Source organism: Balaenoptera musculus, chromosome 2 (genome assembly GCF_009873245.2).
Source record: "Balaenoptera musculus isolate JJ_BM4_2016_0621 chromosome 2, mBalMus1.pri.v3, whole genome shotgun sequence".
NCBI lineage: Eukaryota > Metazoa > Chordata > Mammalia > Artiodactyla > Balaenopteridae > Balaenoptera > Balaenoptera musculus.
The window spans coordinates 50,140,440-50,153,650 of NC_045786.1; the positions used below are offsets into that span (position 1 = coordinate 50,140,440).

Below are 13,211 nucleotides of genomic sequence, written 5' to 3' on the forward strand. Positions count from 1 at the left end.
TCTTCTCATGGAATAGCCAGTCCTTCCAGGGCTATGACTCTGTGTAAGAGACCTAGACCCATCTCCCTTCCTCTCCTCCCAATGGCCAGTTTCCTATCCCTGCCACATCACACTCCTACTCCGAACTTAGAACTTGGGCCAGATGTGACACTCCCTTAGACCACCTGAGCTCCAGCTTACTCTTTTTATCCTGAGTTTAGTTAGGTCTTGATGTCGGCCCCCTGGGATTTCAGTTTCTTCCTCCTGAGGAGCAGTTTGGGATTTTGGTTTGGCGGGGGGTAGGTGTTATTTTCTTAGGGCTGCTCTAACAAATTACACAGGCTAGGTGACTTAAAATAACAGAAATTGATTGTCTCACAGTTCTGGAGGGCAGAAGTTCAAAATCAAGGTGTTGGCTGGGTTGGTTTCTTCTTGTGGCTCTGAGGAAGAATCTGTTCCTTTCTCCGAGCTTCTGGAGGTTGCCAGCGGTGTTCCTTGACTTTGCAGCTGCATCACTCCAATCTCTGGCTCCGACGTCACATAGTGTTATTCCCTCTGTCTGTGTCTGTTAAAAACATTTTCATTTCTTCCATGATTGTGGAGTATGAGATCTGGTTTCTGTTCAAATGTATAAATTTAAATTGTAGTATGGTCTATGTAAGCATAAACCCAGACCTGCTGATTTATTATTTTCACATTATCTGAAAATTTATAGCCCTTCAAAAGGTAGTACTTTGTGTTTAAGCTATTTAGAAATGTTTATACATTTTTCAAAAACAAAATTTAATTCTGAGTTTTTAATTTTCAGCCAGAAAACCTTGCTCAGAAGCTTCCAAACCTTGTGGAACTGTGAGTCTGCTTATTCAAATTTTTTTAAAAGACAAGAATGAACATAATTTTAAGTTATTTGAAATAATAGGAAATACAATTTTAATGTATTAATTTATTATTTTTTGGTATCATGATCATGGTGCTCATGTAGGTAGACCTGTGGTTCTGCTAAACCCAATAGTATTTTAAAGTATTTTACCATTTAAATTTGTGTTTTAAATATCTCAGTTCAGGGTAGTGAAGGTGTTGAAAGATACATTTTTTCTGGGTGCAGCATCTTTGTCACAGAATCCTTCTGGGTAGTCCATGTTATTGGGAATATTTATTATTATTATTGTTACTACTACTACATGTGATACTGATATAAACAGTCTGATGGTATAAAAGATTTAAAATATAGAGTAGAAGCCCCCTTCCTTACATCCTACATTTGTTTTAGTTCTGTTGATGATTTACCTCCATAATACTAAATAATGTTTACACCTGTGTTTTTTAGTACATCAACTTCAAGTATCTATTCACTAAGGAAGATAAGAAATTTCAATATCTTGTATTTCCCTTTCTTTCTACCTGTTTAATTCTGTTGAAGGAGGAATTTGCATCACCTTTTCTTGTTCCTTTTATTATTTGGCATGATTTTCAGGAGGTAAAGTAGGGAAAGCTAACTTTACACCTTCATCTATAAGCCGCGAGTCTCTGTCGTTTTCTTTTTTATCCATCCTTTTATTTTAAAAAATTTCAAACCAGCAAAAAAGTTGAAAGCATAGCACAATGAGCATCCATACAATTGATCCTTGAACATCATGGGGGTTAGAGGTGCCACTCCCTCATAGTTGAAAATCCAAGTATAACTTTATAGTCGGCCCTCCATATCCACAGTTCCACATCTGTGGACTCACCCAACCTCAGATGGTGTAGTACTGTAGTAGGTACTTGTTGAAAAAAAAAATCAGAGTATAAATGGACTTGTGTAGTTCAGACCCGTGTTGTTCAAGGATCACCTAAGACTGTTGTTCAGTCTTCACCTAAATTTAACCAGTTAACATTTTGCCACATTTCCTTTCTCCCTTTGCCTTTCCTACCCTCTCTTTACTCTTGCTCTCTCCCTCCGCCTTCCTTTTCTCCCTCTCTCACACACATTATGATACTTTACCCCTAAATACATTAGTATGTATCTCCTAAGAATAAAGACATTTTTGCACATAATTGTATTGTTTTTAGGCCTAAGAAAAGTAATATTAATTCAATAATATCATCCAATATATAGTTCGTATTTAAATTATCCCAATTTTCCCCCAAAAATATCTTTTTGAAGTAGATGTCTGGATTTGTCTGATTGTTTCCTCTGGATTAGGTTCAGTTTAAACATCTTTGGTGATGTTCTACCCCATTTGCTTTATCAAGTTTTTGCTTTCATTCTCTTTATACATATTATATGTGTATTTATTTTTTTTCTGAAGCTTTTGAAAAGTTACATACATCGTGGTTCTTTACCCTTAAATACTTCAGTGTGTATTTCCAAGAACAAGGATGACTTAACATTTTTTTAGGTCTACTTTTCTGTCCTTAATAGGTGCTTTATATTTTTCTTCATATAGATTTTGAACATTTCTAATAGTTTGTTCCTAAATATTTAATTTTTTTGCTGTGTAAATGATTTTTCTTATCTGTTATATCTTCTAACAGGCTATTTTTTGTATATAGGAGCACTATGAGTTTTTGCATGTTAACTTTATATCTTGCTCCTTCCTGAAATCTTTTATTGTTTGAGTTAGTTTTATCATTGATTCTCCAGAGTTTTCCAGGTATACTCTCATGTCTGAAAATACAGACAGTGTTATTTCTTCTTTTCCAAATCTTTAATTATTTTCTCTATTCTGATTGCATTGGCTAGTCCCTCTCCAGAGCAGTGTGAAATTGTACTTGAGGTAGTGGGCATCCTTGTCATCTTTCTGACCTTAGTGGGAATACCTCCAGGTTTTCCCCACTAAGAAAGATGCTGGCTTTACAGTTAACACAATTCTTTTGTGTTCAGTAAATATCCATCTGTGTTAGTAATCTATTGCTGCTTAACAGATTACCCAAAATGTAGTTGCTTAAAATGTAGGGGTGCTTAAAAGAATAAACACTTATTCTCTGATATTTTCCGAAGGTCCAGAATCTGAGCTTGGCTTAGCTGGGTGCCTTTGCTTCAGTGTCTCTTTCAAGTCTCTAATCAAGATTGTTGCCCAGGGCTGCTGACTTACTTGAAAGCTCAACTGAAGAAAGATCCTCTTCTGTGTTCACTCATGTGGTTGTTGGCAGGATTCAACCAATTTCTTGCAGTTCGTTGGACTGAGGGCCTCAGCTCCTAGCTGGCTGTTGGCCAGAGAACTCCTTTAGTTCCTTGCTGCTTAGCCTCTGTTATGTCGCTCACAACATGGCAGCTGATTTCCATCAGAGTGAGCAAGCAGAAGAGCAAGAGAGGGTATGCAAGACAGGAGCCATAGTCTCTTTCTGACCTAATCGTGGAAGTGGCATCCTGTCACTGTTATTATATCTGTCCTTTAGAAGGAAGCCACTAGATCTAATGAACACTCAAGGGGAGGCTATTACACAAGGTCCTGAATGCCAGGTAGCAGAGATCATTGGGGACCATTCTAGGCGCTACTTACCACACTATTAATTCCTATTTTCTCAAGATTTTTTTGTTAGTAATGGGTGTGAAATTTTTTCAAAGGTTTTTTCAGACCTTAAGGCTAAAGGAAAAATTCTTGGGGGCTTCAGGCAAAAAGGTGAAACAAAGATGAAGGTGAAGAAGATTGCACCATAAGACTCCACACTGAATTATCTATACAATGGCTGTTGAATTCTAACTTGATGGTTTTTATTTCTTTGAGCCCTTTAAAAGTATTTGACTGTCTCCTGAGGTTGCTGTCTTTTCTTGAGGTTGCTATCCATTGTTGTTGTTGACATTTTTCTGGGTTTTCATATATTGAGTAATTTTAGATTATATTCTGACAAATGAGGACGTATGTTTTGGAGACTGGAATCTGTTATATTTCATCAAAGAGTGTTGATGATTTTATTGGGCTGGCCGGAAAGTTCGTTCGGGTTTTTCCATAACATCTTATGGAAAAACCCGAACGAACTTTCCGGCCAGCCCAATATTTCAGTGATTAATTTACCTGGTTTGACTCAAGCAGTAAACAGCCTCTTGGAAGGCAGCTGAAATCTCAGTCTGGTTCTTTTATCTTTAGTTGTAGTTTCTTCCACACGTAAATGGTTTTGCAGTCAGCCACTGATTTAGGCAAAGTTTATACATAGGATTTGGGGTTTCCCCTCCCTGGCTTTTTTTTTTTTTCTGGTATTCTCCCTTTGTCAGGGGCCATGGTTGCCCTGAACTCTGTCCTCCTTTAGGCTAGCAAGACTGCAGTTTTCTGTTGGAATTTTAGCCATTTTTTTGTGGTAACTGTATCCTTCCTTAGACTAAATGCTTTTTTTTTTTTTTTAAATGAAACCCAGACTCACCCAGTGCCACTCTTTCTTATAAGTTTTGACTCTCCTTCAGAATTGGTTTTTTTGTTTACTCTTGCAGTGCCTTAGGTCCATTTTGTCTGTGTGTGTTGTTCAGTGTTTTAGTTGCCAGAGGATTGGTCCAATAGGAGTTTATTCTGCTGTACTGGAATTAGAACTTGCATTCTTTTATTTTATCTGTTTCTGCCTTTATAACTCAAGTGGGTTTCTTGAAGTCAACATTAGTTGGTTCTTTGATTTTGATCAGTCTAACAATCTGGCTCATTTAACTGGAGTGTTTAGACTGTTTATGTTTAATATGATTACTGATATGATTGAATTTAAGTTCACCAACTTAACAATTTGTCTTCTATTTGTCCCAGTTGTTCTTTGTTATTTTTTCCCTCTTTACTTTTCTTCTTTTAAATTATTTTTGTGTTATTTAGGATTAAATTTTACTACCATTATTGATTTATTAACTCCATTTCAATGTTGAAAGGTTTATATTATGTTTCTTTAACTTATTATAATCTACCTTCACATAATATACTACTTCACATTTAATATAAGAACCTCAGATCAATACTTTCAGTTCATCGCTCCTATCCTTTGTGCTACTGTCCTGTGTTTTACATGTGTGTGAGTGTTGTGAGAGAGATAGATCTATGTATGTATAAACCATGTATATATCAGTCAGGGTCCAGTTAGGAGATAGAAACCATACCCCTAATTTAAGCAGGGAAAATTAATATAAAGAATTGTTAACTAGTAAAATGTTATTAACTACTAAAAGAGGTAAAAGAGGACTCCATGGTATTCATAATTAATTAGTAAGTACAAAAAAGTAGATCTGGACCAAGAGAAAGTAGACAATGAAGGAACTAAAGACTTAGGAGAGCCCCAAACCTAGGCTGAGATTAGACTTCTTCAAAGAAGATGTGGCTGCCACAAAACATACAGTGCTCTGGTGGTGAAGAACCTTGCCATCTGGTTAGGCCAGAGCAGATCTGTAATATCAGCTCACTGTTGCAGGACGGTATTGGTAATGTAGAGCTGATCTATTAGAAGCAGTCTGACTGGTGGGGAGGAGGCAATTGCCCGAGAGTGTGGCAGAGCTAATGCAGAGGTGGCCACAGGGTGGGAAGACAGTTGCTTGAGGCCAACTGAAGTTCTTTATAGAAGTGCATTGTTGGATGGGGAGAGTGTGGCCTGAGGATAATAGCCTGAGATGCCACAAAAGTGACTTCATGGTCACTTTGAGAATGTGGTTTAAGGTTGTCCAAGAGGGCTACTGGGCCTTGGCTCTGTGCTGAATACAAAATTGAAAGGGGACTGGACCCAGAAGGGAAATGCCTTCCTGCTACTCTCATCTTGCAGAGTCACTCCAGTACCCTCTTTTGATAACATTAGGCCTAACATTAGATCAGTTGGCAAAGGAGAAATTTTGACAGGGTCCAGCTCCAATATGGCATAGCAGGTAGATTTGGAGCTGAGAGACAAAATTGATAACTGGCAAAATATACTATTATAATTTTGAATTTAAATTGTTAATTAAAGAAATTTAAAAATGAGAAAAAAATGTCTTTTATATTAATTCCTATATTCTCTCAGATTTGGTTTGCCTGAAAAAAGTCTTTATTTCTCCTTTTTAAAAAATTAAACTTTTTACTTTGAGATAATGGTAGTCACACGTAATCATAAGAAATAATACGTAAACATCCTTGTGTACTCTTTTAGGTTCTGCCAGTGTTCATGTCTTGTATAACTACAGTATAAGATCACCACCAGGAAATTGACATTGCTACAATCCACTGATATTATTCAGTTTTCATCATTTTCTACCCTTTTATAATCACATTCCCCCTGTCCCCCAAACCCTGGCAACTACTACTCTGTTCTCCATCTCTATGATTTTGTCATTTTAATTTGTTATGTTATATAAATCATATAGTATATAACCTTTCAGGACTGACTTTTTTTTTCATTCAGCATAATTTCCTTGAGATCTATTTAAGTTGTTGCATGTACCAATAGTTCCTTTATGTTGTTGGGTTATATTTCACAGTATGGATGTAATGGAGTTTGTTCATCCACTCACTTATTGAAGGACATATTGGTTGTTTCCAGTTTTTAGCTATTATGAATTTTTAGCTGCTATGAACATTCATATACATGGTTTTTTGTGTGTGAATAAGTTTTCATTTCTTTGAGATAAATGCTTAAGAATGTAATTGCTGAGTCACATGGAAATTGCATGTTTCATTTTTTAAATTGAGATATAACTTACATACCATAAAATTTTAATCATACACTTTTAAAGTGTATGGTTCAGTGGTTTTGGTATATAAACAAGGTTGAGCAGCCATTATCACTGTCTAATCCAGAACATTTTCATCACCCCGAAAGAAACCCATCAATAGTCTTTCCCCTCCCCCATTTCCTTGTAACTCCCTAATAGGTGTGAACTGGTATCTTGTAGTTTTCATTTGTATTTTTCTAATGACTAATGATGTCTTTTCCTGTGCTTATTGACCATTTGTATATTTTCTTTGGGGAAATCTATTCAAATCTGTTGTCTGTTTAAAAATTATTATCTAAGAGTGTTTTATGTATTTGGAATACTAGACCCTTATCATATATATCAGCAGTCCCCAACCTTTTTGGCACCAAGGACTGGTTTTGGGGAAGACAATTTTTCCACGGACGGGGTGGGGGCAGGTGGTTCAGGTGGTAATGCAAGCGATGGGGAGCAGTGGGGAGCGGCAGATGAAGCTTCTCTTGCTCGCCTGCCGCTTACCTCCTGCTGTGCGGCCTGGTTCCTAATAGGGCACGGACTAGTACCGGTCTGCGGCCCGGGGATTGGGGACCCCTGATATATATGATTTGCAAATATTTTCTCCTATTCTGTGGTTTATCTTTCACTTTCTTGATAAATTTTTATTTGGTTGCTTGTGTTTTGTTATCATGTCTGAGAAACTTTCTAATACAATGTCATGAAGATTTACCCCTCTTTTCTTATTTGAGTTGTATAATTTTAGCTCTTACATTTAGGTCTTTGATCCATTGTGAGTTAATTTTTGCATATGATGTGATGTAGAAGTCTGTGTTCTGTTTTTGCATGGGCTATCCAGTTATCTCACCACCATTTATTGAGAAGCCTACTCTTTCCCCATTGAATTGTCTTGGCATGTTTGTTAAAAATCAGTTGACCATAGACACATGGGCATGTTTCTGGATTTTCACTTCTGTTCCATTGATCTGTATGTCTTATCTTTTTGCCAGTACCATGCATACTTGATTACTCTAGCTTTGTAGTAAGTTTTGAAATTGAGAAGTATGGATCCTCCAACATTATCCTTATTTTTCAAAATTGTTTTAGCTATTCTAAATCCCTTGCATTTCCATGTGAATTTTAAGATCTACTTGTGAATTCATGCAAAAAAAAAAAAAGCCAAATGTGATTGTTGATAACGACTACACTGAATCTTTAGATCAGTTTGTGGATTATTGCCATCTTAACAGTATTATGTCTTCTAATCCTTGAATGTGGGCTATCTTTCTGTTTATTTAGGTATTCAGTTTCCTTCAACAGTTTTAAAATTTGAACATTGAACACTTTTCAGTGTAAAAATACTGAATTTCTTCTGTTAGATTTATTCTTTCTGATGCTGTTGTACATAGAACTATATTCTTAATTTCACTTTAGAATTGTTCAGTGCCTAGTATATAAAAATACAATTGATTTTTGTATATTGATATTATATCCTCCAACCTTGCCAAACTCATTTATTAGCTCTTTTTTTGTTGTTGAATTCCTTGGGATTTTCTATATATAAGATCAAGTCATCTACCAGTAAAGAGCTGTATTTCTTCTTTTCTGATCTGTATGCCTTTTATTTCTTTTTCTTGCTTAGTTGCCCTGGCTAGAACATAGAATGTTGAATAGAAGTGATGAGACGAGACATCTTTGTGTTGTTCTTGTGCTCAGTTACCTTAGTGGTCAGCTAATGATTAAGCAGAGATTTCCTTACCTACCTGAATCCGCTAAGTCTCCCAGTCCTTGCTGAGGGTCTCTGTATATGTATTGTGGCATGCTTTCCCCTCTCAGCTAGGCAATTGACAACTTTGCCTTAGACTTCACTTCTTATGTAGAGCTTCAAGTCCAGCAGAGGTGAGAGCTTAGGGTCTTCTCAGGTCTTTCCTGAGCATATGTGCAGCTCTGGGCATGCATGTGACCTTCTAGATTTCTAGAAATATGCCAGAGTTTTTCAGAGTTCCTCCGGAAGTCTCCTTCCCCAACTTTTTCATTTAAGGTTTTTGGTTGTCTATTGTTTGCTCCAGCTGTTATCTAGTGCCTCAGGCACCAGCGAAGTTAAACAATTGCCTGTAATTTATCTCAATTGGGGAAAGGGTTTTTGTACTGGGCAAGCTTCTAGTCAGATCAAGTTAAAAACAGCCTTGCAAATGGGGTCTTTCAGAGATCCATGAGACAGTCAAATGACAGTTCTCTGGAAATGAACTCCAACTTGGTTCTGCCCCCCTTTAGGTACTAGCCAGGCTACTGCAATTGAAGTGAAAAGCAAAGTGATTTTCCAGGCTTCTGCAGAGGTGGAGAGTAGGGTATAGGACTGGGGCAAGTAAAAATACCCCAAAGTTCACAGCTTAGTCTTCTTACTGAGATTTTTGCCATTTTTCTTACATAAACCCTCCCTGTATTACTGCAAGTCTTTGGTTAATTTCCAGAATTCTGTACATGTAGCTTCTGATAATTTTTGCCAATATTATTGTTGATTTTACAAAAAAAGAATTTTTGGAGGCCCTTACTCTGCCACTTTTGATCTGAATTTGGAGTTTCATTAAAAACTACCATATAATTTCCCAGGTTGGCTGTACCATTTTACATTCTCCCTTGGCAATGTGTGATTATTCCAGTTTCTCCACATCTCACCGGCATTATTTTGTGGTCATTATTTTTAATTTTTGTCATTCAGATAGATGTGTGGTTTTGTCTAATTATGGTTTTAATTTGTATTTCTCTAATGGCTAATAACATTAATTTAACATCTTTTCAAGTACTTGTGATCTTTATCTTTTCTTCAGTGAAATGTCTGTTCATGTCTATTGCTCATTTTCTATTTGGATATTTTTCTTTAGTTGGAAGAGTTTTAAGAGTTCTTTACATATTCTAGAAAACAGTCCTTGGTTGTATAGGTTGTTTACAGATATTTTCTCCCACTGTATAACTTCTATTTTCATGTTCTTTTGTAGAGCAGAAATTTTACATTTTGATGAGGTCTACTTTATCAATTTTTGCTTTTATGTATCATGTTTTTAAGAAATTTAAGAACTTTGTCTAGTCCTAGGCCCTGAAGATTTTCTCCTGCTTTTTTTCTCTAAAAGTTGTATAGTTTTTTGCTTTACATTCATCTTCATAGTTCTGAAATGTGTATATTTTGCCTTCTGGAATTACAGTTCTTGGTTGCCAGTTACTTTTTTTCTTTCCTTTCAACATTTTCACGGTGTTCATTGTCTTCTGGCTTGCATACTTTCTGAAGAGACATCTGCTGACATTCCTATATTTCTTCCTCAGTATGTAATGTGTCTTTTTTCCTTGGGCTACTTTGAAGAATTTCTGATTCTTCTTTTGGTTTTCAGGGATTTGATTTTGATGTACCTTGTTGTGGTTTTCTTTTTCTTTATCCTTGACATTCATTGAGCTTCTTGGGTTTGTGTCTTTATAGTTTGCATCAAATTTGGATTTTTTAAACATATTTCTTTAGATATTTATTTCTATACCCCTATCTCTGGTCCCTGCTTCTGGGACTCTTACATGTTTGTTAGTTTAATATGGTCCCATAATCACTGACACACTGTTCAGTTCTGTTCTTTTTTTTTTTTTTTTTAAATGTACTTCAGTTAGGACAAATTATATTTCTCTGTCTTCAGGGTTGGTAGTATTTTCTTCTTCAGTATCTAATAAGCTGTTAATCCAACCTAGTGACATTTTCACTTAGTTTGTTGTATATTTGATCTCTAGAAGCTCTATTTGGGTCTTCTTTATATGTTAACATTTCTCTCACAATGTTTATATTTTTCTTTGAATACCCAAATATAGTTATTATAGTTGTTTTGTTTTAAAGTTCTTATTTGCTAATTCCATCATTTGTGTCATACTGGTTCCGTTTGTATTAACTGTTTTTTATCCTGGTTATTGGTCACATTTTCCTAATTCTTAGCACTTTTTGATTAGATGCTGGGCCTTATGAATACTTTATTGTGTCTACACTTTGTTGTCTTCCTTTTTGTGGTGCTTTGTTCTGGCCTGCAGTTATTTGCAATTTAGTTTGATCCTTTCATGGCCTGTCTTTATGCTTGTTAGGACAGGTCTAGAGTACTTCTACTAAAGGGATAGTTTAGCCCTATTACCCACACAGGACCTTTCTAGAATCTCATTTAAATGCACCAAGTGATCAACAAGGATTTGGTACACTTACTGCTCAGAGCTTGAATGCTTTCTAGCCCTGTATGAGCTCTGTGGACTGTTCAGCTGATAGGTTTTCAGTTACTTTTTGACTGGAGTGCATTTTAGAATTCAGCTAAGAGTCAAAGGATCCCTTGAAGTTTTTTTTTCAGTAGTGCCCTCTCCTCCAGAACTGTACCCACAACTTCCAGCTGCCTCAGGTTCCCTGAACTCTGATATGTTTCTTCATAACTCAGTGAGACTTCCATTCTTTGTTTGGGATCCCATTTTTGTACCACAGTACACAATTTGCCTCCAGGCATAAATCTGTGGACATTGTGTGGCTCACCTCACTTGTTTCTTCTCTGTCAGGGAACATAGTACTAGTTGCTTCTTGTCAGTATTTGAAAATAATTGTTTCATATATTCCATCTGGTTTTCTTGTTGTTTATAGCAATTAGGTAAATCTGGTCCTTATTATTTCGTCATGGCTGGAAGTATAAGTCCTGTTCCTTTAATAAAAAATTTTTTTTTAAATTTTGGAGCAATTTTTATTTACAGAAAAGTTGTAAAGATAGTAAGTACAGAGTTCCAGTATGCCCAGGTTTCTCCTTACAATTTACATCTCCTTACATCTTACAATTTCATTGAACATTTGTCAAGACTAAGAAACTGACATTGCCATATTACTATTAAGTAAATATCTATATTTAATTTTATTAAAAAACTACCAAACCATTTTCTACAGTGGCTGTACAGTCATGCATTCCCACCAGCAGTGAATGAGAGTTCCTGCATTATTTGAGTAGAAGAATAACATGATGAAAACCAGTTACGTCAAAACACCAACATTTTAACTACTTTGAAATTACAAAAATTAAGTAGAGAGAAGTGACTTAAAATTGCTAAGCCTTTGATTACAAATGACTTATAACAATAATAATTATAACAGTGGCATTCATGGAACTCCGTTCTAAGGGCTTTACATTTATTAATTCATTTAATCCTCACAGCATCCCTATGTTGTTGGTGCTATTATCCTCCACTTCTGTAGATTAAGAAAGTGAAAAAGTCAGTAATTTTCCCCTGGTACATAGCTATTAAGGTACAGGCAGTCTGGCTCCAGAACCTACTCTGATCTACTCTACCAGTGATGATTTTTCATCGGCTGCACATCAGAACAACTTGAGTTGAGATGCCCTTGGACATCTATATTTTGAAGACCACTGGTGATTCTAATGTGTAGTCAGGATTGAGAACATTCTAAACTAACATTTACTGCTTTTCATTATAATGTAGATAAATTTAATATGTTAAAATATACTTTTTGATTTTAATGATAATAGTACTTTAGTTCATATTTTGACTTGGACATTTTAAGGTCCTTTTTTGTAGGTAGAATTGGAGTTGAGGCAAAAATTTTGTGCATTACTGAAAAATCAGTTATGTCTTTATTTTGGTGTCTAGGCACTCTGCCTTTTGTGTAATACATGCAAATGTGTGTGTACACTTACTTATATACAGTCTTTCAGCATAAAGAATTTTTAGAGTAATCTGTTAAAGTAGTTAGATATTTCTTCCTAAAAGTAATGTTTAAAGAATATTGATTTTAAAATATGGAAACATTTAAAAAAAAGTAAAATATGGAATCATTCTATATATACAAAACAAGGAATAAAATGAATCATAGAATGGTGTAATTGTTTAAATTGTGTTAGGCCCAGCAAGTTAATACCTACACAAAATTGATTTAATCCAGCATATAAAAATCTTCTAAAATTTATTAATTTTGTATCTTTCTTATTCTGTGTCATTGACATTTTAACATTTGATACTAGGCTAAAATATATAGAAGAAAAATTTTAAATTCTATTTAAAATATACTATATGAAGAGTGATTATGAGGTATAATAAATAAGACAACAGGTTTGAAAATAGTTTATCAAAATCTAGTTCTCTGGTCTCAAAATCAATGATCTAAATTTATTTTTAAAATTATTATTATGTGATTTTCATTGGTCACTGTTGTTTTGCTCTGAATAGTTGGCTGCCGACCATTGCATGAAGTCTCCACCAGAGAGTGCTAAAGATATTTCAGTGGGGAATGTTATTTACTTAGACTTGCCTGGACTTGTCAGCCGGGTAGACTTTTTTTTTTTTCCTAAGAAAAGAATTTGATTTCTTATTTACAAAATTCCTCTTGCTGTGAAATATATTCTGTACCTTGACAGTTGAATATTTCTACAGATATCGTAAATGATGAGTATTTAATTGCTTCATTTTTGGTTCTCCATACTGGCTTGAAATATCTTTGATTATTTTGTGAAGTTATCCTTTAAAAACTAAAAGTTGCATTTTCCTTTACACAATAGATGTTGACTTTTCTTTACACAATAGATGTTTTTTTGAAAACCTGAATAATTTAAAATGAACTAGAGAAACTAGT

General features: G+C 35.2%; 1 protein-coding gene across 3 annotated transcripts in view; it reads left to right on the forward strand.

The window, feature by feature from the left end:
* Nucleotides 1-13,211, forward strand: part of LRRC28 (leucine rich repeat containing 28) — a 180,332-nt gene that overhangs the window by 19,437 nt on the left and 147,684 nt on the right. For all 3 annotated transcript variants that reach the window (XM_036843625.1, XM_036843623.1, XM_036843624.1), the window contains one exon: nt 788-828. In XM_036843625.1, the coding sequence (XP_036699520.1) occupies nt 788-828 (41 nt within the window). The remainder of the gene's footprint in view (nt 1-787; nt 829-13,211) is intronic.